Source organism: Oreochromis niloticus, linkage group LG7 (genome assembly GCF_001858045.2).
Source record: "Oreochromis niloticus isolate F11D_XX linkage group LG7, O_niloticus_UMD_NMBU, whole genome shotgun sequence".
NCBI classification, from domain to species: domain Eukaryota; kingdom Metazoa; phylum Chordata; class Actinopteri; order Cichliformes; family Cichlidae; genus Oreochromis; species Oreochromis niloticus.
In genome coordinates this window covers 48,423,318-48,447,345 of record NC_031972.2, presented here as the reverse complement: position 1 = coordinate 48,447,345, position 24,028 = coordinate 48,423,318, and the positions used below count along the sequence as shown (strand labels likewise).

Sequence of the window (24,028 nt, the reverse complement as noted above, 5' to 3'; positions counted from 1 at the left end):
GCTCCAGGTCTGGCTTTAAAACACCTCTTTCAGCGGGCTGCAAGTTTCTGCCTGCGCCTGTCACCGTCGACCAGTTAATTCAGCACACATTCAACAGCTGTCAGTCAGCGCTCATTTCCGCCAAAACCGCTACACTGTGGCATTGTTGTCTTGACACCAATTTGCACAAGTGGACACAAAGTTGTTGGTTTTCTGTTGTTGTTTTTATCCGTCGCCCGCAAAGCCTGCGTGTATCGCGTTACTCACGTCCCAAGGACTTCCTTGAAGTCAAAGATTTTCTTGATGTCATCGACATGCTTTTTCCAAGATCCATCGCTGGACTCGCCGTTTTCTTTCGCCATTTCGCGCAGGGGTGGGGGGAGGAGAAGAAGAGAGAGAGAGACAGAGAAAGAGAGAAAGAGGCTGCCGGAGGATCACCAGTCGTCTCACCCAACCCAGGAAAAAAAAAAAAGAAAAGAAAAGTAATGCACTTCTCTATTTCGCCAAGGGCTTCCTGGCTTTCTGTCAGCACAGTCTATCTTGCCTCCTGAGCCCTTGCATGCAGTCAGGCAAACCCAAAGGGGGTGTGGGGGGAGGTATGTCCTACTCCGAGAGGTTATTTCACTAATCTGTTTGACGTAGCGGATCCCAAGCGTGAGCTTCCACAGTGCTCAGATCACTGTGACGGGGGAAACACAGGCTCTCCCCCTCCTCCTACCCCGGGCGGGATTCAGTCAGTGTTCATGCGGCGATGCTTTGAGCAGAGGACGGGCTACTTGCAGGAGGATGACACTTGGCAGTCGCATCCGAGCTGCTGTGCCATCGAGTCACACCGACCGCCCTGTGGTTGTTATAGCAATAGGAGGAGTGGGAGGTTGCTGCTCCCGCCTATCTATCTGACAGCGCAGGCAGCGATTTAAGTGTTCGCATTGCAGCAAATCACCGGCCCGCTGGAAAGTCCTGGAGTCATCGGTGTCAGCGTCCGTCTGTGCGGCAAAAATAGATTGTCACAGTTAACACAAGTCTGTGTTTCTGCGTCTGGGTGTTGCACATGTGCGTTGGATTTAGAGGCAGGTGCGTAGCTAGGAGCAATAAGGGTTCATGAGCAGCAGGGGATCCTTGTTTCCACCCCTACCCCCCTTTCGATTTTCTGCCATTTTTTTTGTCTTAACTTTAAAAAAAATCTAAACTCTTTTATAATGTCCATTGTTGGTGTCTCTACTATCAGTAATTTAGAACTTTGTTTGTATTCTTAATTGTTGAGGAAAAGTTGAAATAGTCGTCTGCGAGCAGAACTGCCCCATGAAAAGATAAATATTTATGCTGTTTCAATAGTACAATAGCAGTCCAATCAGATCGTCTTTTACAAAGCAGGAAATGTCCTTTCTGTGTGGACTTTGCATGTTCTCCCTGTGTTTGTGTGGGTATTCCAGCTTCTTCCCACAGTCCAACGACATGCACTTAGTGGGGTTATGTTAATTAATGATTCTAAATTACCCAATTAGATGTGAATGTGAGTGTGAAAGGCTGTCTGTCTCCCTGTGACAGGCTGGTGACCTGTCCAAGGTGAACCCTGCCTCTTGTCTTATGGTCACTGGGATAGGCTCCAAACGGCCACAAGACATTTTTAAACCATTTAACTTTTATCTACGTGCAAATTCTATTACAGGTGTTGCCTCTTTGCCCTCGACATCAGCTTTATAACCTGCAATGCAATGAGCTCAGTGTCTAGATTAGTTGGCTCAGAAGGATAAGAATTAAACTCCAGTGCAAGAGGTCAGGAGTTTAAGAAGTGTCTCCTTCTTTGGACCGGTATGATTTGTATTTACGAATTAACAATTTTACAAACACAAAAGTAGTAGTTAACTAGGGCTGAGCTAAAACCAAAATAACAAACGCCTCGAAAACAGAGCTAGCCTAACCAAAAGCTTAACCCCCCCCCCATCTTCCAAAACAAAAGGCATCTCAGCTCTACTTATTCCTTCAACCATGCACACAAATATAATTGATGTTACAAAAAATACTGGATTCGGAAAGCAAACAAGTGAATGATCCTCTGTACAGAGCGTGGCTTTCTTGACTCCTTATGTAAGGTGTGGTCATCAGCCTCGAGCCAATCGTGTTTGAGCTGCACCTCCACATTTCAGCATATTCTACCTCTTCATAGAGGAAAGAACACAGCAGTTGCACATAATGACACAAAAATAACACAGCAGTCATAACAGTTCTAATCAATAAGACCATAATATAGATGAATTCTTCAAATTCAAGAAAGTCCAATAAGGATGCCCGGGCAACAGCGAGGTTACGTCTCTGATATCGGCACAGCTTTAATGTCGGAACTATTGGCACAACTTTTAGAACTATTGAACCGAGACATGAAGAAAAGAAGGTCAGCTGACGGTTAATCAATGTCTAAATGTTTGCCAGGTGGCCTGACATTGGCCTGTTGTTGTACATTTCCTGTTGTCAAGACAACCGATCTCATTTGGCTCAACATAAAGCACCATCTAACGCCATCCCTCAATTCAGACAAAGAAAAATATTTTTTAAAACAACACTGACCTTTTTTTAAGTAAAGCTTGGATCTTCAGTCATTAATTAATGATTTTGAAAAAGAAATACAAGCATTTTCTGGCTTTTGAAGTGGAGCATGCTCCACATCAGCGATCATTGTGGCCCTTTTTTTCATCTTCAGTAAACACAGAAACAGAGTTTCAAAATGTCAGTTTACAACAACAGTCGTCTTTGGAGTCTCTACATTGTAGGGTGGGGATCTTAAAGTGTTATAGAGAGAAACTGGAGGATCCTCTGTGAACAAGAAAACAAAAAAAGGGAAATCTTCCAGCAGCACCAGGCTCAGACAGGGTCAGCTTTCTCCCATGACCAGCTGGGGGTGAGAGGAAAAAGAAGAAAGAAAAGTGAAGCATAGAGAAAGAAGACAAAAAACAAAACTACAGGAGGAAAAAAGTTAATCACACGCAAAAGCTGCATATAAAGACATCAGAAGTGAAAGAGAGGACAGTGGGGAAAACACCTCAGGGCATTGTGGGAAGTCCCCCAGCAGTCTGACCCTATGTTAAGTGATGTTTCATGCTCGACTGATCCTGCCCTAACTATAAGCATGAAATCACAAGCTTAAAAAAACCTTCCTTTAATGATGTCACGCCCTCTATCACATTACATCATATCCTGTCTATCTGGTAGTGTGTGTTAGTGTGTGCCACCCTTCTGGCCTGTGTGACAAAACCATTTAATCTTTCACTTACTGTATGTGATCAAGATTTCTTGTAAAGAAACGTTTCATTATCATTTGAATGTGTATTAATTGTGTTAGATTCCTGCGTCCTTTCACCTTGAACACAATGAAAATACCAGATTATGTCATCCTGGTTTATTTAATCCTTTCAGTCAGCTTGTAGGTGCCGTCGTTTTGGTTTGATCTGTATTTATTTGACTTTATTTTTATCTCTCATGTTGAAAAAATACATCCTGTGATTTTAAGCTTAAAATTAGAGGTGTCTGTGTCCTGAACCCAAAATGGGAGATTGGTGCCCAGGACAGGGTACTGATAGCTGAAGGCTCCGCCTCCCATTCTAGTTTTGAAACCCAAAAAGGCTTTTTGTTAGGATAATATTGTACTATGAGGTCTTTAAGATCGATGGGGCATTGATGGAGTTTGTGTGTAGAGAGAAGGATTTTGAAATATGATTTTATGGCTCGTATTAATGCTCTTGCTGATGTATTTTGGATCAAATGAAGGTTTTTCAGGAAGTTATTCGGACAACCTGATGACATGGATTTACAATAATCCAGCCTAGAATTTATTCTGGAATAGCCAGACCTAATATACTGCCATTATGAGATTTTTCAGATATGCTGGAGCTTAGTCACTGAGAACTTTGTATGGGAAGAAAAGCACTTTAAATTGTGTCCTGTTTTCAGTTGAACTGTTGAATACTGTAATTTTATTTGAAGGATTCCTCCTCTGATCGATTGTGTAACTTGTTTTGGAGGACATTGTTGTTTTATTTAACTGAATGAACAATCAAGCAGAATAAACACTACTAATTAAATCAAGGTCATGACTTCAAGCTAATTTTCCTCATTGCATTACACAGAGGTGTTGTTCCTTCAGTCTGCAGAAAAATCCACCCACTTTGTTTTTGGATTTTTGAATCCAGCCTCCAAAAGTATCGATCATCTCATGTCTTTCTTTAACTGGAAAACAGCCATTTAAGAGTGCGTCAGCCTTTATTGAAATCTCATGTAAAAAATACGAGAAAAATATGAATGCAGGACCCTACAACTCTGGGTCCACTCTAACAATATCCTATCTTAAGATGAAGTATTGTTACGCAACTGTAAAAGGGTAAAGGGATCTATTATACTCATTTACAACTGTGCATTTTTACTGTTGCTGAGCATTATCATGCTGAGCCTTGGTGATGCCCCTCAGTTGAACCTCTGTCTGAAAAAATCTGCTTCACTTCTTTTCCCTTTAAGCCAGCTTTCATCTTATTTGCTCTCCTTTACATAATGGTTTGAACCTGTGTGCCCAATATGACCACATAAGTAATAATCACTCTTAATGACATCATACAGAAATAAGAGTAGGAAAAAAATGTTAATTTATTTGAAACCTTGCCTGCAGATCAAGTTCATCAGACCAAAATTATGTTTGAGTTATCTGGCTTCACTCACCAGAACATCATCAGTCAGGCTACGCGGGCACAGGAAGGTGGTTATAAACTTGATAAGTCAATCACAGGATTTCCCCAATCTGATTACAAGCCATTCTCATTAGAGGGGTAACACTGACCAATCACAAGCAGCAGTATTTGAAGCAAGGAAGGACAGGGTGTTTACACTGTGAGGATTATTTGACATCACCGTCACCGCTCTATCAGTAAGACACTGGAGAACCACATAGATTACAAGTGTTATCCCTTTAATGTTTAGTTAATGTGCATAAAGACAGTTCATCCTTCCATCCGTTTACTTGCACTTATCCACTTCAGGGTCGCAGGGGAGCTGTAGTCCCTGCGAGGAAGCGGCATTACCTGGTGAGAACCCATGCAGACTCAGGACTTTCTTGTTGCGAGGTAACAGCGTTAACCACCGCTCCACTCCAGCATGCCCCCCTGCATAAGGACAGTTTTAGTTTTTATTCCTTCCAGCTGCAGTCTTGGTGGCGTTTGCAACCAGGAGGGAAAAAGAGGGAAAAATAAACCCTGTAGACCAGGGGTGGGGAACTCCAGGCCTCGAGGGCCGGTGTCCTGCAAGTTTTAGATGTGTCCTTGATCCAACACAGCTGATTCAAATGGCTAAATGACCTCCTCAACATTTCCTGAAGTTCTCCAGAGGCTTGGTAAAGAACTAATCATGTGATCCAGGTGTGTTGACCCAGGGTGATATCTAAAACCTGCAGGACACCGGCCCTCGAGGCCTTGAGTTACCCACCCCTGCTGTAGACCCTCCTACCTGCTCACAGAGATCCGAGGCATCTTCCACAAATGTGTGGCTGTAGCTCAGGAGGTACAGCAGGTCATTGACACGCCAAAGTATCCTTGGGCAAGATATTTACCCCAAGTTGCTCACCAGTGCATCCACCAGAGTGTGAATGTTACACAGAAAGCACTTAAGCATAGAACAAAGTGCTTGTATGAATGGGTGAATGAGGCAAGTTGTATAAAGCACTTTGAGTAGAAAAGCACTAAATAAGATTCAGTTCAGTCCAAATGGTGGCACCATTTCCCAGAGAACGGATTGGTCAGTAGGTGGTGATTTCATACTTGTTGATCTTTAATGTAAGACTAATCTAACCTGCTGTAATCTGGAGCAGGTTATATCTGCTGCATAGCCCAGTAACAAGTGAACGGCCTTTTTAAAAACAAATTAAAATCCAGGGTTAAACCAGAAGTTAGTCGAATAAGCACGGATCCTGCTTCTTGCTACAAACTTCAGGAGCGACTACTCTTATAGAACGAAGCACATTATTGGTCAAAAAGAAATAGACACACAAACATGAAAACAGATTTATTTTAAAATATATTCTTTAATGCCATTATTCTGATTTGAAGCTTCAGAAATGGTAAAAACATTTTTTTTTTTTTACTTTAGTTCATATTTGCAAGATAAGAAATGAAAGTGGTCTGATAAACATTCAGCAGTTTCAATGGTAACTTCCTCCTGGTGATCACGACAGACTTTCAAATCTTCAAGTGTAATGCTAGTTCAGCACTCTCATTCTTACATGTTTCCAGGTTAATGCACAAATATACTCCCACTACTTTATGATGTAAACAGTAACTCATGCAGCCTGTATGCACAAGACGAATAAGCAGATCCGATTCCTGAAACATGGAATCTGTACATTTCCCCCTGACAGGCTTTCATCACAGTCACCTTGTAAATGCCGTCTGTAAGGCTTTGATTAAAGTGCCTCCATCCTTAAATACAGGCATGCTGAATGACAGAAAGGAGGGAACAGAAGTAGAGTTTTCATTAAAAACAAACACTTAAGAACTACGAGAGAACAAATAAAGTCATTAACACTATTCTCTTTTACACATATCTCTGATTTGATCTTCATTACTGAACAATTTGTTTAAAAACCGCCCATCCACGCCACGTAAGGGTCCCGCGTATCTGTAGTGCAGCAGATGCAGCATGTAGTGTTGTACCGATGCCTGCAAACTTGATATGTTTTGGTTTGCAGCCTTGTTTAAGTCTCAGGAGAAAGTAGCAGTGAGGATGGCCTCTTGCTGCTGGTGATGAAGGGTCCCGATGCCGACAGCAGGGGCGGGCAGAGCGGGCCGGCTCACTAACCGGAGCTGACAAGGACAGAGGAGGGAGTCAATTTGAGTAATATAATTCACTGAGGTTCACAGTGTAGACAGAATTATTCCAAACTGTGCTCACCTTGCAGGCCAGCTGCTTCTCAAACCTGGGAGCTACAAAAGACCAGGCCCCCATGTTCTGAGGCTCCTCCTGGCTCCAAATGAACTCTGCGAGAGGATTTTTAAAATGCGATTATAATCTACAGCGATACAGGACACTTCAGTGTTTTTAAAAGGCGAGTTCCCATAACAGATTTATGTAGGTTAGCACTTTGGTTGAAGTTCCTCTCTTGCAGTTTAGTGAAATTTCAGCTCAGTGTGAAACCAGTTTGCTGTAGAGTATTTGGCGAGAACAATAGTACAGAAAACTGAAGTGAAACCTGAGCTTTGTTTCTCATCCACACACACAGATGTGAGAAAACCTCATTCTGAATTCACAGTATATTTGTTTAGATAACTCCTGTAAACAAAAATGACCACTCAGAACAACTGTCAATCTAAATTATGTCTCTCAGTTTTAATAAAAAAACCCAAAATAATTCACTGGATCTTGCTTCCAACTTTACAAATGCACAAACATACGTACAAAAAATAAATAAATAAATAAATAAACATATAGTCATTCGCTAAAGAAAATGTGCCATCTTTCAGTTCTAACAGGATTGAATGAAATGTCATGTGGTCTTTATCGGGTCTTCAAATAATTTAAATACAACTTCGCTGGGTGGTAGTAATAATTTGATTTCTTTTCTTTTTCAGTCTTTTTTATTGTAGGTCTGTTGCTCTGCTTGGGATCGTTGTCTTGTTGCTTGACCCAATTTCAGTCAAACTTTAGCTGTCACACAGACGGCCTCACATTTGACTCTAGAATACTTTGGTATACAGATAAGTTCGCGGTTGACTCGATGACCTTAAACTACCCAGCTGGTGTGGCTACAAAACAAAGCCAAATCATCACTCCTCCACCATTGTGCTTGACACATGATATGAGATGTGTGTGCTGATATCTAATTGTGGTGCTGTGCATTAAGGTCACACATCTCATCTGTCTAAAGGACACTGTTGCTAAAGTCTGGCGGTTTGCTCAGACGCAGCTTTGCAAACGTGCCATGTTTTTTTGTTTCTGGTTTTTCGAGAGAAGACACTTTCTCGTAGCCACACTCCAAATAAGCCATATTTCTTAAGGTCTTTTTTTTTGTACTGTCATGAACTTCAACATTTAACATACTGAGGCCTGCAGAATCTGAGACGTAGCTCTTGGTTTTTTGCAGTTTCTTTGGGCATTGCACAGTCTGACCTCGGGGTGAATTTGTTGGGATGTCCACCCCTAGAAAGACCGGTTACCGTCTTGAATGTCGCTCACTTGTAAATAATACAAGTGAAAAACATTAGATGTTGAATGATAGGCTTCAAATTGTTTGGAAATGGTCTTCTAACCCTTCCTGGATTGATGGGCAGCAGCAATTCTTTCTTTAAGGTCACTGCTGATGTCGTTCTTCCTTGCCGTTGTTTTAAGACACACCTGAACCAGCAAACTCACAGAACTCCTGCTTTTATGGACACAATGCATTTGATTATCAGCTCCTGGCTACTACTTATACTCACAATTCTTGTAGAAGTAGGAAGGGTATAGTTAGTTTAAGGGCACGGCACACAGACATAATGTGCCATGTGTCACAATTTGAGCGGTTTGGTCAAAAAGCTCTTCGTCATATCCCTCAGTTACCGTCTGAATACCATTATCTGAAACACCAATTTTCTTTTAAAAAAACCCAGAACAAATATTTCTGACTGTCCCTTGCTGTATTACTGTTAAATAATAATCAGGATCTTTGTAAGACCAGAACCTATGATTTATACCCCCAAAAATGTGAAGATATTTTCAGCCCTTAGCTGTGTTTGAAGTCTTCTTATCCTCACAGCTTTTGTTTTAAAGGTTGTTGTGCTGCATTTAGCACAACAACCTTTAAAACAAAAGCTGTCTGTGCCTAAAAAGTAAAAAGAGGAACCTAAAAAAAGTATGCAAATCACTCACCGCTTTGAAGGTTCAAAGGCTGTGGGCACAGGGTAATAACAGAGGCCAGCTCAGAAAAGCAATTCAAGATTTTGATCTACTCTGAGTCCTCAGCTAAACTTTGCCAGTTGAACACACACGCAGTATTTGTACTGCTGTTTAAGAAAATGAATTTTTGTGAAACTAAACGAGTAAGGATGGTGTGAATAAGCAAAAAAAGACAATGTTGGCAAGGAAATTTTCTCGTGTATGGAAAGCATGTCCATCACGTCTTGAATGACGCTCACGGGGACAGTAAAGGATAAAGTGAGAGAAACCTGTGAGACAACACCTGTGCAGTAGGTAAGAGTTTGATCTGGCATTTCAACTAAACGGTCGAATGTCGTTTCTGCTTTCAGCTGGATCACATTTAAATTACTCTGACTCAGACTTCGGCAGCCCGCTTTTGTAACCCTTTCTGTCGGACAAAAAGTCACCCTTCGAAAGTTTTTGACAGATTGCTAAATTGTATCTGTGTTTTCTTTTATGACAGGTGGTCTGTTAAATGTAATAATAACCACTGTATTAGTCCAAACAAAAAAAAAAAAAAAACACCCCAAAAAACCCCAGTAGTTTGTTAAATAGATTTTATAGACCAACCCTTGAAGGTTAACCCCAACACTAACGTTTATAACTTATACAGAAGACACTTCATACGAGGTATGACCTCTTCTGGATGTGATGCAAGCCGTCACCTGTCTGGATCGGAATTACTCTCCATTCCTGAATGAGTGCAGCTGACAGCTGGCTATGCAATGGTCACTGGTTGTAGCTGCCTCTGATGAACGCATCCACCCAGGCATGTTCACCAAGAAACACATCAGGACTAAAGGAAAAGGCCAAGGAAGTGTCTGAATACTCTCCTGATCTAGAAAGGCCTGCACTATTCTGGCAGTGTGGGAACCGGCACCGTTCTGCTTAAGCAGCCACCACTGCCTGGCACGATTACTCATCTCTGTCCCATGAGATTTCCACCAAGCTCAATGGGATGAGAGACTTTCTCTGATGGACATGCGAGGCTGCAGCAGCACCTCAGAATATCGGTCAGCCACATGGTGGCACTGATGAAAAAAATCGTTCATACACCATTTTTTTTGTATACTGAAACCTCTGGGTTGCAAATGTAGTAAATTGAACTTATTCTGAGGTTTTTTCTGTTCTGTCAACAAATAATCTGACTGAAACCAACAACTACAACCAATATCTACTGACAGAACATGTTTGGATTTTCTAAAAGATTGATTTAAAATAATTTAGTGAGAAATGGATTTCAAGCAGAGACTGGAAAAAGATTTCACGATAGAAAACTTGTGATTCTTATTCTGACTCCTTAATAAAGTACCGTTGTAATTAAGTGGAAAAAAGTCATTTAGATTTGAGAACATAAGTGTTTGTAATGTTTAAATGTATTATTGTACTGCTCTGAAAGGACAAACACCACCCTAACACTGAAACTAATAAAACAAAACATTTTTAAACAACACAAACTAAAATGAAACAAGCAAATCTACTCTGAAAAACGAAACAAAACTCATAAACTGATCGGATTAAACTTCAACTACGACTCAAGGCAAACTGCTAGTGCACCTCCATCTATAAAGCCGGTGTGTTTGCTGAGAGTAAAGATGAAGTAGGCGTGTAGGTGGGAAAACAGAGGTTAGTGAGTGGTCACACTACCTTTGGCTTTGGGGTATTTTTTGAGCTCCTGCTGCAGGGCATCCAGAGGGAACGGACACAGCTCCTCCACGCGGATGAGCGCTGTGTTCTGGTTGGCTGCTGATGTCTCCCTCTGTTTCAGCAGGGCATAGTAGTGCTTCCCAGAGCACAGCACCACCTTCTGGACACTGTGTGGAAAGAAAAAAACATTGGATTGGGCTCAGCGTTTGGGCTACTTACATACCGGTTTTTATGGTTCTTTCAAACATCTGAACTCCTGCAGTTTCATTTAAACACACAGAAACAATCACACACCCACACTGCAGATTTAATATAACATCTTCTCTACCTTTCTGCTGACACAGAAGTATCACCCAGCACTGGCCTAAAAGATGTTCCTGGTGCCATCTCAGTCAGACTGGACACAGCCCCCTGGGAAAACAGAATATGTCCTCAAGCATCGAGATGGAAGCATCTCTGAGGTGCTGGATGTGTCAAATCTGTCCTAGAGACCGATCGGTGACTTCCTGGCAACTACTGGTCGCTAGGGAAAAAAAATTATATTCCTGAACTGGTTGGCAAGTGGTTACTGGAGGCTGCTGGCTGTTGCTAGGTAAAATTGATTGCAAAGAGGGTGCTGCACAAAAAACCTCCTTGCAATTGCTCTGGTTGCCAGCAGACTGGTAGTTTCATGGAAGACTGCGAAGTACTCGCCCGACACCATTCAAAAGCTCCAGCTTTTACTTTGAAAAGTGCAAGCAGAGTTTTTGTTTTGGTGTTTTTTTTGGTGCAGCACCGTATAGCAAGCAACGTTCAAATACCACTTGCAAAACAGTCATAGAAATTTTCACATTTTTCCCTAGCAACGGTTTCCAGGCATTTAAGCCCGACTGAGCAAGGCCTAAAGTACTCACGGAAAATCTCAGCAGAGTCTTGGGTCCCACAACAATGAGAGGTTTGCGGAAGTTTCGAACCATCTGCCTCCGGAGCAGATGGAAGTACTGAGCGGAGGTGGTGGGGTTGACCACGAACATGTTCACAGTGTCGCCGTCCACACCCTCCTCCTTACTGTCGCACATCTGCGAGACAAAAAGAGGGAAAGTTAGCATTCATTTATATTTCAGGTAATGTGTAATTAAACATTAGTTTGAGTAGCTTCCACTCTTGTAAAGCTGTGACATGAATATGAATGATTTTTTTTATACCTCACCTGCCAAAGATGACACAAAGTAAGTGTTAAGTATGCAAAATCTCAATTTGGTGTTCAATAAATTGCATCTATTATCGAGGAAATGATTTTAGAAGCAGCCTCAATCCGATGCAATTTGTCTGCTGATTGCTTGCAGCCCATTAAGAAACATTATCTGTGATGATTTGCCATTGATCAAATCTGTACATAATGTGCTCCTGACTACACAGCCTTCCTCTGCACCGAAGAAACCATCTGTAACTTCACACAACAAGCTTTTCATTTAGATCGAAAGTCCTACGGACTATATAAATGTTTAAAATCTCACCTATAGAACCTTTAATTCTCATTATGTGGTTACCATTTTGTCTATTTAAATTATGGTATTATTCATGGTCCATGGATAAAGCTCTCTGCGTGACACTGCATTTGTTATTACAGTTCAACTCTACAAAGGCAGGACTGAAAGGATAATCTCTTTCCTGGCAGAGGTAAAACATTAAACCTCCATGGAAACTACTCAGGTGTTTTTTTTTATGTGTTGTCAAGCAACTGATGAATCTGCAGGATCTGAAATGATAGTTATGTCGTGACTGTTTCAGAACCAAAAGAGAGAAGTGGGATGTCTTTCTCCCATGTCTTTGACTTTAGCAGAGCTTAAGATTTTTTTTATTACTGCAAAAGAAGTTGTGTAATGGTTAGAGAATACTATGTGGTGAAATCTTTGCCCTATATCCAACTAACTTTGCTTCTCTCGGCAGCTGTTCATTTGATTCATTTCAAACTTGGTGGGGTAAGCTCAGTGCTGAATTTGAGGTCCTTAGCCTGAGTGGCTGATCTTAATCCTCAAACAGAGCCGGCCAAAAAGTTCCTACTTAAAAAAAATAAATAGTTATTACTCTGATTAAACTCCCACAAAGATACCTGAACAACTACACACTACACTGACGCACTTGTACCATTTTGGTGAATGAGTCACAACAAAAACTGCAACCCACAATCTGCTCATTACACACACACACACACACACACACACACACACACACACACAGAGAGAGCATATTATTATTGCCCTCGTTTCAAATCATCATCTTGCTTGCCTGTATACGACACATTTAAGGGATGTTTAAACTGTAGCTTTAACAAAATGGTTTCATAATCTCTGTGAACAGGCTTTGCAGTAGTATGATACACTGACAGAGCACTTGTTTATCACAGTATAACACAAAGTCTGTTAAGCTTCAGGGATATCACTGTGTCCTGTTATGAATCATAAACCATTCTGAATCCATTTCAGCTGCTTTGGTGCAAACTGAAGTGATAACTCGGTCCTCTCTTCATCTCTCCAGACTGATGGCTACAGGTAAAATGGATTCACGATACTTTACGCTTGCTGACTTTGCTTTTACTGTTAGGATCAAGTGTTTCTTTAATTTTGTTGGTGCAGTGCATAAGGAATTGGTTGCACATCTGTGTTATTTCTGATAGGAATTATCAGGAAAAATATGTTCTGTGTGTAGACAAATGAAAGAGTGGTTGGAATAATGTAATGAAGATGCCAACAGGACAGCACAGACATTCAGCCTGAATAAAAGGCTTCACCTGGGCCCTCATATGGCTAGTCCATCAAATCTGAGCTTAAGTAGCTTTAAGACTTTCATGTCTTTCTGTAATATTAAGTAGCAGGTTAAATAAACAATAGTGAACGTAAGCGATTGATACTAATATGACACGATTTCCAGATCAGAAACACTGACACACTCCTGACTCACTGACCTGGAGGAAACGCTCCATACGGCAGGAGGAGTGTTCAGGTCCAGCTCCATCGTATCCATGAGGCAGCAGGATCACCATCCCACACTGCAGCAGCCACTTGGCTTCACCTGGAAACACGACATTTTCACCTCTGATGAAATAATCTTTTTTTTTGACCAAGTTTATTAGCAAATGCGGCAGAGGGGTGAGAAGCTCACCTCCCGAGATGAAGGTGTCAAAGACAATCTGCGCTCCGTTAAAGAAATCTCCAAACTGAGCCTCCCAGATGGGCAGAAGCTTCGGCTGCGCGATGCTCATGCCGTATTCAAATCCGAGCACGGCCTCTTCAGACAGCGGGCTGTTACACACCTAAAAACAAGACATCAATTTGTGTTTTTGTTTTTAAATGTTGACACTGATGGCTTTATCTGCTTTGCGAGGGCATTACCTCCAGGAAACCTGTCTGCTCGGGGGTGATGTGATTCAGAGGGATGTACATGTCGTTAGTGTCCTGGCACACAACCATGGCATGCCGCTGACTGAATGTACCTCTTCCAACGTCCTGTCCACTGATGCGGATATTAAAACCTGCAGTGAGAATAGCTTAAAGTTTAAAGGAAACCCCAGGAATTCACAAACTGGGAATGAGTCATTTTTACTCACTGCTAAAAACACCAGACAAAACGTGACAGACCTTGGCAGAGGAGCGAGCCGAAAGCGAGGGCCTCTGCTGTCGACCAGTCTAGTTTGGTTCCCTCTTCCAGTTTCTGCAGCCGGGCCTGAGTTTACAAAAGCAAAATAATTTAACTGCTCTGATGTTTGTACAAGACAACGCGGCAGAGGGGTTAGAAACAACGATCCCGGTACCTGTACGTGGGTTTTTCCGAGGTGGCTGTGCAGCTGGATTTGCTCAGGGATATCCACAGATTTCACTCCCACAAACTGCAGCAGGGGAATGGGGACACCAGTGTCCCAGGTGGTGACTCTAGCCTGGGGTTCAACAAGATCCCCCCAGCGGCCCTGCAGGTTGGTGGGTGGAGGGCTGTACAGGGTCATGTTGGACAGCTTGTCGTTGAGCATGCTGTAGTGTTTGGTTTTGATCTCGTCACGCTCAACTTCTGTCATCAGACCCTCTGATATCAGCTGGTCTGAGTAGGCGTCTGGGATGCTCTTTCGAGACCTGCAATGAGCAAACAGTAGATGATCTGATTATTACCCTGTATTCTTTTAAATCAGACAACCAAGATGGGACTGGGTGCAGACTCGAGCTTTAATTCAAGGGGTTCGACAAAAGCATTGCATTAACTGTTTGGGTATTATAGCCACCTTCAGATGCTCAAAACGAACTGGACAGTTGACTAAGATGGTTTTTTGTCCAGGTTAGGCCTGTTTATTAGTTCATAACAAAGTAAATAAATAAAAATCTGAAAGTGATTCAAAGTATACAAATTGCATTTTTAATTTTTTCACTTGAATTATGATGTTAAAGGAGGTTCAAAGAGATGCTGACGTAGGTGAATTATATTATCATTACGGGCTGAAAAATACAAATAAACCAATGAGAGAGATCGCAAAAACCTTTGGAGTGATTAAACCAAAATCCTGGTTTGTTCTTAACAAGGATGGCTATGGCAGCAAGACTAAAAGCTCTGAAGACAACAGAAGACAACTAAAGTGGATGGTGACATAATTCTTTCCTTGGTTAAGAAACAGCCCTCTGCAGCACAGAGCCGAGTCAAGAACACTCACAGGGAGGTAGGCGTATAATTGTCAAGGTCTAGCCTTGATGAATGTAATTACAGAGGGTTTACAACAAGGTGAAAAAACACTTGTTACAAACACAACAAGGCCTGATTAGACTTTGCCAGAAAACATCTAAAAGAAGATCGCACAGATGTGGGGGAAAAAAACTTTTTTTGGACCTTTAAAACCAAGGTCAACTTGTACCAGAGTGATGGGAAGAGGAAATTATGAAGGAGGAGGGACGGATACAGAGATGATGTAATGGTATGGCCATGTATGATCGCCAGCGAACAGGACGGCTTCTGTGTATTAAGTAGCAGGATGAATTATGTATTGTACACAGCTATACTGTCTGCTTTAACCACACGCTGCAAAACTGATGAGACAGAACTCCACAGTGCAAATGGATAATAACACAAAGCTTACTGCAAAAGAAAGCAAGAGCTTCTCAAGACAAAGAAATGGGATATTCTTAAAAAGCCAAGTCGGTCACCTGATCTCAGCACAAACAGCATGTTTCCCAGTTACTGAAGACAAAACTGAAGGCAGAGACCCAAAAACAACAGAAACTGAAGGCAGCTGCAGGGAAGGCCTGGCAAAGCATCTCAGTGACGGAAACACATCACCTCATGTCCAAGGATTTTAATCCCAGTAGTTCAATATGATGTTTATTTGTCCAATTAACTGTGAGCTTCTCAAAATTGGGGCTTGTCTATTATAATGGCTGTAATTCCTAAACAGTTAAACCCCTTGAATTAAATCACATATCGACTGCTTTAAAATCTATTGAGGTAGTGTACAGATGTACAAATGCATTTAAAAAAAAAACAAAAAACAAAAAAACTAACCTAGGAAATGCATCTTTAAAAAAAAAACCTAGCACCTTTTTTCACTCCCCATGTGTTGAAACACCACTCTTGCATTTACTTTAATCTCTCTCTGGCAGTTAATGATTTGTCCTCTTTGTTGTTCATCATCCATCTTCCCTCCCCCCTCATCCTCCTAACCAGTCACAGTGTATACTTTCCCACTCCCTGGTCATGCTGGAGGTCGCTTCCTGTTAAGAGAGTTCTTTCTCGCCACGGTTGCCAATTGCTTGCTTTTAGAGGCTCAGCTATTTGTTGCAGTTCTCCCTTTAATGTTGCAGGGTCTTTAACTTCCAAAGCAACATACTAAAATGACTGTTGTTGTGAAGCAACTGCAACTGCATATTCTCTACTGTGCTGAAATTCAGAGTTTTTATAGTTTCAAAGCACTGTAGTGGTTTAATAGTTGAAACACTACAATTCAAGTTATGCTTGCCTTTCACACAGAAGTAAAAATTCCACAATTACCCAAATACACCATTAAGCATCAGCCATTCCTACACAAGTAGACCCATCATGTAAATGCATCAGTGCACCTACAAGAATAATTCAAATCAAACTGCTAAGTAAAAGCGATAGCTTTAACTAACCGGATGATCTTGTACATTGCCGGGTTGGTGAAAAAAGGCTCGTCCAGCTCATTGTGGCCCCACTGACGGTAACAGATCAGGTCCAGGATGACATCTTTCCTGAAGTGCCGCTGGTAGTTGACAGCCAGCCGAGCGGCTCGCAGCACCTCCTCGGCATCATCTCCGTTTACATGGATCACAGCACAGTTCACCATCTTACCTGTGGAAGAAATGTCGCCCATTACAACATGATGAAGGTTCCACTTTACAAAGTAAAACTACACTAACATTGGCTAATTTAAAAGACCTCTCAGATATCCTATTTCACCGTGTGTATTATATTAGACGTATACAGGAAATAATCCATATTCAAAACCCTCATGAAACTGTTTGACTTAGGCTGCATGCTACACTCATTTTTAGCCCCATTACATTGGATTTTTGCATAGAAATAAATGCAGCATCGTGTAATGTGAAGTGTTTTTTTTTATTTTTGGGGCATTTTTGCCTTTATTGGATAGTGGAGCAGTGAAGACAGGCAGGTAGTTGGAAAGAGAGCAGAGGGCAGCAAAAGGCCACAGGTCACTCTCAAATACAGGCTGCTGCACTCTGTGGCCATGTGGCATGTGGTCACCCACTCGCCCACTGAGCTAAAGCAGCACCCCACTGATTCTTTTTCCGACTCACCAACTATCTTGTATGAAAACGTCAGGAGAAAAAAGGCTTTACTGGAAAGATTGCCCGACTAAAGCCTGCTATTTGATAAAGTTGAAACAGTAGACACAATGTCAGGTCACAGGACATTTTGACATTCGCTGTACCTCTAATTGACACTGATCTTGGAAACACTGGGTTTAAATACTTTAGAATGAGCTCCAAAAACTTTGAAGCTGTGACATTTTAAAAGTTTATATTTAGTTAATCTGCAACTCTCCTCACACGCTTTTTATTTCGTGTCTGCCTATTCCCAAAGTCTTTTTTTATACACACAGAGCGCTTTCAAATAAATGACTTATTAATAACGTATTCTCTCTGTACACGGGAATACTGATGAGAAGCTTTCACTGACCGACATCACTGCAGTACAAAGACGATCGTCCTCTTTCCGACGGGGTGGTGTAGCCCACTTGGTTATTCACGATGAGGTGGATGCTCCCACCCACTCTGTAGTGAGGAAGATTTGAAAGGGTCAGAGTTTCAGGAACGATCCCTTGACCAGTGAACGAGCCATCGCCGTGAATCTGTGGAGAAGGAAGAAAGAAGAAGTTATCTCATCGTACAAATAAACATCATCTAACAAATCCTGCTGTTTTATACTGACCTGATCGTATGTTAACAATCCAGTAAAATGTGTCCTACATCTTCAAAGGTCTTTAAGGTCATTTTAATTACTTATTGGTCAAAAATTGACCAAAAATAACTTAGGAGCTATGATTCTTACAAGTGTGGTGTGTGTAGTCAACATGCAGAAAGTACAATTATAAAGATTTAAAATATGTCATATTTGACCTCCGACCTCTCCTTCAAGGTCAACAGAATCATCTGAAGGTCAAATTGATAATAATGCAATACAGAGTTATTTAAAACTATGATTCCTACCACTATTGTTTGTATTGACAACATATAAGCATTTATGGGAAGGAAATATGGGGATTCTAAGTATTGCACTATGGTTTGCATCCAAATATCATGTCACATTTGACCTCTGACCTCACTTTTACCTTTCGCATCTGCCTTTCTTTCAAGGTGACCCCAAAAAGCATTTTACCTTTAAAGGAAATGTTTTGAAGACGAAGAGAATGAGCTTCCTGGTTGGTTAGTTAGTATAATATTATATAATAAGCTCAAGTTACTCAAGTTGTGATGTCTGCAAGTCACCATATTAACATGAGGTAAAATTGTCAAATTATAAGTAAAAATAGTTCACCATTAATTCATAAAAGCAATTTCTTAAATATTTTGGAAGGGAGAGGGAATCTTTTTCAGCACACAGAAGTAAAAACAATTTTTTTTATTTGTTCCAATAGAGCTATTTGGGTTAGTTTTTTTAAATTCCACACTAACAGACTCATCACTTGTTCTAACAACATGTCCTCACACGTGCATGCGGCTGTGTTACCTGCAGACAGATGACTTGGTCCCCTGGTTGGGCGTCGTCTTCGGGCGAGTAGTCCCCTTCTTTCCGGAGCTGCTGCCTGGCTCTGGTTTTGCCCTGAGCCACGGGGTTGATGGCTTCAAGGTGAGATGGGTTGGGCAGCATGGTGACATGAAGGGGGTGTTTGGCTCCAAAATCCAACTCCACCGAAGAGGTGAGGTGGGAGAGGACGTCACCGATGGCCGGCGAGGTGTCGGGGAACTCGCTGAGGCCGCGCATCTTACGGAACATAAGCTTGAGAGAAAAATGAGGGAAGCACAGCGTTATCTGGTACCGTCTCGCTTTTGTTTGTTGTGCGGCAAAGGCGAACAAAAGCTGTTCAGTGATGTTAAACAAAATAAATAATAATCTTGAAGATTGTGACTAAAATGAAGTATACAGGTCAGATTAAATATCCAAACCTCAGGTGGGAACTTGAGCAGGCCTGTCAGGAGGTTGAGTCGGCCTCGGTGAGGCATGCCGATCACAATGTCAGTGACTCCACTGTGGGCGGACTGGTGGAAGAGCTCAAAGAAAAACCCCATCATGCTCTCTGCTCCCTCTCCTCCATAACGCTTCACAGTAGCAAACTTGGTGGCCAGAAAGTGGTCGAATTCCTGCAGATCGAAAGAGAAATGTTAAAAAGTGTATGTCATTGAGATCACGTGCTACAATCCTTTTTCATTGCTCTTCTGAAACCTGCCTGAGACTCTAGCATGATCTTGGCCAGCTGCCTTCTCTCCTCTGGAGAGAAATTTTCTCTCTTAAGCTCCTCGAAGCGGTCAGCGAACCACTCCCTCTCATCCAGACTGCTTAGCTGGCCAGTCTCCACTGACAGGTGGCCACAGTAGGCTTCTTCCAGGTAGGCCTGAACCTCTTCCACCGAAGCCTGCGCTTTCCCAAAGTGGCGCAAACCTGCAGAATCACATGTAATGAGTAAAGCAAGTAACACCTACCTGTGAATTATAAGGCTGGGGGAGGGTCACAGCCCTAATAAGTACTTTTTAGTGTTCTGTATTCACAGATGAATAAACACTGTATATTTCACAAATGATATGAAGCTAGAAAATATGCTAGAAAGTAATGAGAACAAACCACATTTTAATAATAAACCTTACATACTTTAAAATTTCTTTAGATTTTGAAGCACATGGGCTACAGCAGCAGAAGACCTCACCGGGCACCACTACTGGCAGATAAAAACAGGAAACCGAGGCTTCAGTTCACACAGCTCAGGTGTGAACAGACTGGAATAAAGAGCCATCCTGCCTTGCCAGCGTATTGCTGCTGACCATGTCCTTTTATGACCGCCGTGTAGTCATCTTCTGATGGCTCGTTGTGACTGGACAGCACACCATGTCACAAGTTAAAAAAAAATGCACAACGTTTTGTGTGAAATGGATCAAATTTTGCTGCTTTACATAAGCCTGTAGACAACTTTTCATTTTTTCAACCTCATAATTAGGCGTAATAATGGTGTAGTAACAGATGCAACCACTCAAATTTTGCATAACAAAACATAAAGACAATTTTACGTGCGTCTACCTTAAAGACTTCATGCTTTAGCATTAAGTCATGGATAAAATGGTTTGTGTGTTGTTTTCTTTTCTCCCCTACAGCCGTTTTTGGAAGAGAACTCCTCACTTTCAGAGACAACTGATGATCAACCAGGTGTTGCGCAAGAAAAGCACAAACTGACAAGTACATACAAGTTCTGTCAAACACAGAGTCCTCAGTTAAACATCAACACTGGGAGCAGCAAATACTGGGATGGGCAGGATTTCATAATGAAAGGCAAACGCCATATAAGTTTAATACTTTTTAAAGAGCAAAAAGTAGAGAGTTGGATGTGATTAACACTTAAAAACTCAGTAAAATAACACTGTGGGTGTTATTTTCTCCTCATAGTTTAAAAAAAAAAAAAAAGGATTAACACTTCTCAGTGTGGTATAGTATAAAATAACTCTTAGACTTGATTTAAGTTTGCTCCTTTCTTCTTCTTCATTCAGCTGCTTCCTTTATCTCACCCCATCCCTAGCTCCCTCCTGTGATACCAAACCTCTGTATTTCCTCTTTCACTACCATCCACAAATCTTCTCTGTGGTCTTCCTCTTTTCCCCTAAGTTTGTCTTTACACCTGATCTGTCCCTGTAATGCACTAATTTCTAATTCTGTCCATCCAGGTCACCCCAACGAAAATCTTAATCAGGGCCACCACCTCCAAACCACACCTCACTATCATCTTGTAATCTTTTCTATGCTGTTAGGTGAATATGTAAACCGCTTATTGTGGAGCCACTAAAAACACTGCTTCTTCACATCAAGCAAAAAAAATAAAAAATAAATCCCTGAGCAGGTATGTTTGGTTTTCAAGAGCTTCTTTAGTTAGCCTTACATAAATATCAGACTCAGGTTGAAGGCTACTGATATTCCTGGTCCCGCTGAACTATAAGAGCAATTTAATTTTATTTCCTTGAGGTGGTTTGTGATCAGTTTGAACCCCTTACAAATATTATTATCTCACTATCAATCAGGGCGTTTTATGTGTACTAATATAGCAAATTTTATTTTAATTCATTGCTTCTTGTACAGTTACAATAAAATTTGGATGACCCACGTGACCACATTTGAGGCCCGACCAGTTAAAAGCAGCTGCATTTGTAAGATTAAGGTTAAAAAGGTAAACAAGTCTGAGTATGCTAACTTCAGGTGCGTGCTTTCTGCAGGATTCCTTTACCTGAGGTGTTGAGTTGTCCACTCATGCTCCCAGTCAGCATGCTAATCTCCGGGACACTGTCAACAACAGGCTTTTGAGGTAGCAAAGGGTTAATTTTAGCAGCCTTGTGTCCGTGTGCTCTGTATGCCTCCACCAGTCTAGCGAGAGCATGATCTGAACACAAGAGAAGAGAACAACGCGTGACAACGAGCTCACATTAAATGAATGACGCGTTCACTGAACAGCAGTTAACAGCTACAACAGCTTCCAGAGTCAACAATGGGCCACCTAAACAGAATATATTTAAACTCGTATAAAAATACTGCGGAATAAAATAACCCCACAAACAAGCCTTAATGCAACTGTCTTTGCCGAGCCTCTATGTTAAACGACGGTAACTTAAGGGGACCGGACTGTAATTTAACTCCATACTGACCTTGATTTAATGCAGCTACCCGCTCGCTCTGCCACTTCTGGTCCCGCTCGGTCCTCTTGGGTCGGTACCCGTAAACACCTCTCTCGGTGTGATAACTGCAGCCGACAACCTGCCGAGCGACGCTCTGCGGCAGTCTGCTCAGCGAGCTTTTCAGCAAAATCAAGGCCGACATGTTTCCAGGTCTTTAATCTCGTATGAGATAGCGGCACACATCGGAGAACAGGCTACAGGACGGCGGCCATACTGCCCGGAGGAGTGACACGTTAATGGGAGGAGATGTCGCATCGGCAGGCGATTGGCTGAAGCTTATCTGGTCGATATTTAAGTCTAGTAAATGGTATTTAATTTTACTTAAACACAAGATTTGAATCTGTAGGACACGAGGTTACATTTATACTTTTCGGGCCAGCGCTATGTTATCTTTAAGATGGATAAAAATCTCAGTAGCAAGTGAAGTAGCGCAACAGGTGTCCACGCGACGACGTTTGTGCTGAGTTCAGGGACTCCTTAAAACACCGTAATTATCCACTGGAGAGCAAGATTATTATGATTAACTGAAACTGAACTTAAAATTAAAAGCATGCATTGAAGGCATGAAAAACACTTTGAAATAACTAAAAAATAAAATAAAATAAAGAAAAACAGAAAGAAAAGAGGTGTGGGGAAAAATTTCAGTTAAAATTACTTTTTATTTTTTATTTATTTATTATTTTATTTGAGATTTTTTAATCTTTTGCGGGAAAAATACTTACAAAACTAATTAAAACAAAATATAGAAGACTTGCTGGGTTTTTATAGTCGAATTTGTCACCACACCACGTGAAAAAAAAAGTTATTGTTTCATATATTTACAGACTGGAAGGTCTATAATGTTCTAAGTCAGAAAAACTAAAAAGTACATTTTGAAATCGCTGTTCTAACCTTCTTAGAAGGTTTGAAAAATATTTAACCATAAAATTATTTTAAAAACACCAACACTAAAACTGAAAATAATAACTAGTAAAATCAAACTGTTGCTACATTTTATTTTTTTTATTTATTTTAAATATGCTGAGGCTGTTCTGAGGTCAAATCCATGAAAATGGTGGTTTGGGGGAATTTTGAAACGGTGAGACAGTATGCCATGTCTGTGTGTATTTTTAAGGGCCAGTGGTGACAGAGATCAAGGTGAGCCTTGACACTGTAACAGTAGATGCCTGTGCTCCCACCACATTTGCCCAGACTCCCACACCTGCTGGTCTTTCATGGATCATGTGGAAATCTCCAAACAGTGAAACAACACCCGAGCTCCCATTTCAGTGAGTGCATGAAACACATGCACAAGTCCCACACACAGGTTTCCTGCGACCGCTTTGCATGCACCGAGTAGTTTGTAATAAGCAACTTTTGATGTTTTGTGTTAGTTAATGTTAAATTAATAATGACTAATAAGGATTAATCAACCATTCATTAGTCCAGGACACAAACTTCAGGATCTCCCCCATACACTGTGATCAGATTTAAAGATCCCAGAGCTCTTGAGTTTAATAACAGTCCATTTTATACACAGCCTACATTTTTCGCCAGCAGCATTAGAACATTCGAACAGTTCATAGACACTTTCTACAGAACAGTAAAGGCCTGGTTTACTTTACAACAGAAGAACCAACATTTTCTGATAGCCGAAGAGCAACCAAAGCATGATTGAAAATGTAAAGTTTAATTGCAAAGTGTTAAGCTTATAGTTCCCATATTTTTGTGTTAATGCCAAACCATCTTTATGTATCGCCTCGCTGCCTGCCATTTTCTGCAGAGGGATCTCCACCACTGGGTGGCGGTATTGTACTACCTTAAGTTCCATTTTTAAACTCCTCAGAAGTTCATGGTTAAATAGAAAAGACCTTTGCTACACTGTACAGAAAGTGCTTTCCTAAGTCACATTACATCTCAGCACTGAGACGTGTTACATCCTACCTCCTTACATCCTGTGTGTTTGATGACTGAGAACATGGAAACGCCTGCACATGGGAATAGATGCCAGTTTCTCCTCTCACACCATTTTCGCAATACTGCAGAACAAGTTGGATCTTGAGGTTCTTCGTCCCTCTTCT

General features: G+C 41.3%; 2 protein-coding genes across 3 annotated transcripts in view; both read right to left on the bottom strand.

Annotated features, from left to right (window-relative positions):
* Positions 1–1,038, bottom strand: part of camk1db (calcium/calmodulin-dependent protein kinase 1Db) — a 28,373-nt gene extending 27,335 nt beyond the window's left edge. The window contains exon 1 of one of the 2 annotated variants that reach the window (XM_003443989.5): positions 247–1,038. In XM_003443989.5, coding sequence (XP_003444037.1) covers positions 247–341 — 95 coding nt within the window. In that variant the 5' untranslated portion in view covers positions 342–1,038. Of the gene's footprint in view, positions 1–24; positions 224–246 lie in introns of those variants that run through there. The other variant, XM_005450948.4, reaches the window with a different exon arrangement.
* Positions 1,039–6,017: 4,979 nt separating this feature from the next.
* Positions 6,018–22,401, bottom strand: dhtkd1 (dehydrogenase E1 and transketolase domain containing 1). Its single transcript, XM_003443990.5, has 17 exons — positions 21,939–22,401; positions 21,524–21,676; positions 19,490–19,701; positions 19,209–19,403; positions 18,772–19,041; positions 17,722–17,893; positions 16,674–16,872; positions 14,342–14,654; positions 14,169–14,253; positions 13,923–14,062; positions 13,693–13,843; positions 13,496–13,602; positions 11,445–11,609; positions 10,880–10,962; positions 10,552–10,718; positions 6,904–6,989; positions 6,018–6,815 (listed from the first exon to the last, which is right to left on the bottom strand). The coding sequence occupies exons 1-17, from the start codon at positions 22,108–22,110 to the stop codon at positions 6,714–6,716; spliced, it is 2,772 nt and encodes a 923-aa protein (XP_003444038.1). The 5' UTR covers positions 22,111–22,401; the 3' UTR covers positions 6,018–6,713.
* Between the last annotated feature and the right edge of the window lie 1,627 nt (positions 22,402–24,028).

Bases quoted from the DNA above. Each gene is read 5' to 3' on its own strand.
- dhtkd1 (XM_003443990.5), bottom strand. From the start codon at position 22,110: ATGTCGGCCTTGATTTTGCTGAAAAGCTCGCTGAGCAGACTGCCGCAG. The intron at 21,677-21,938 runs GTCAGTATGGAG...TCTTGTGTTCAG, and splicing joins GGTAGCTGCATTAAATCAAG to ATCATGCTCTCGCTAGACTG. The intron at 14,254-14,341 runs GTACCGGGATCG...TTGTAAACTCAG, and splicing joins TCGGAAAAACCCACGTACAG to GCCCGGCTGCAGAAACTGGA.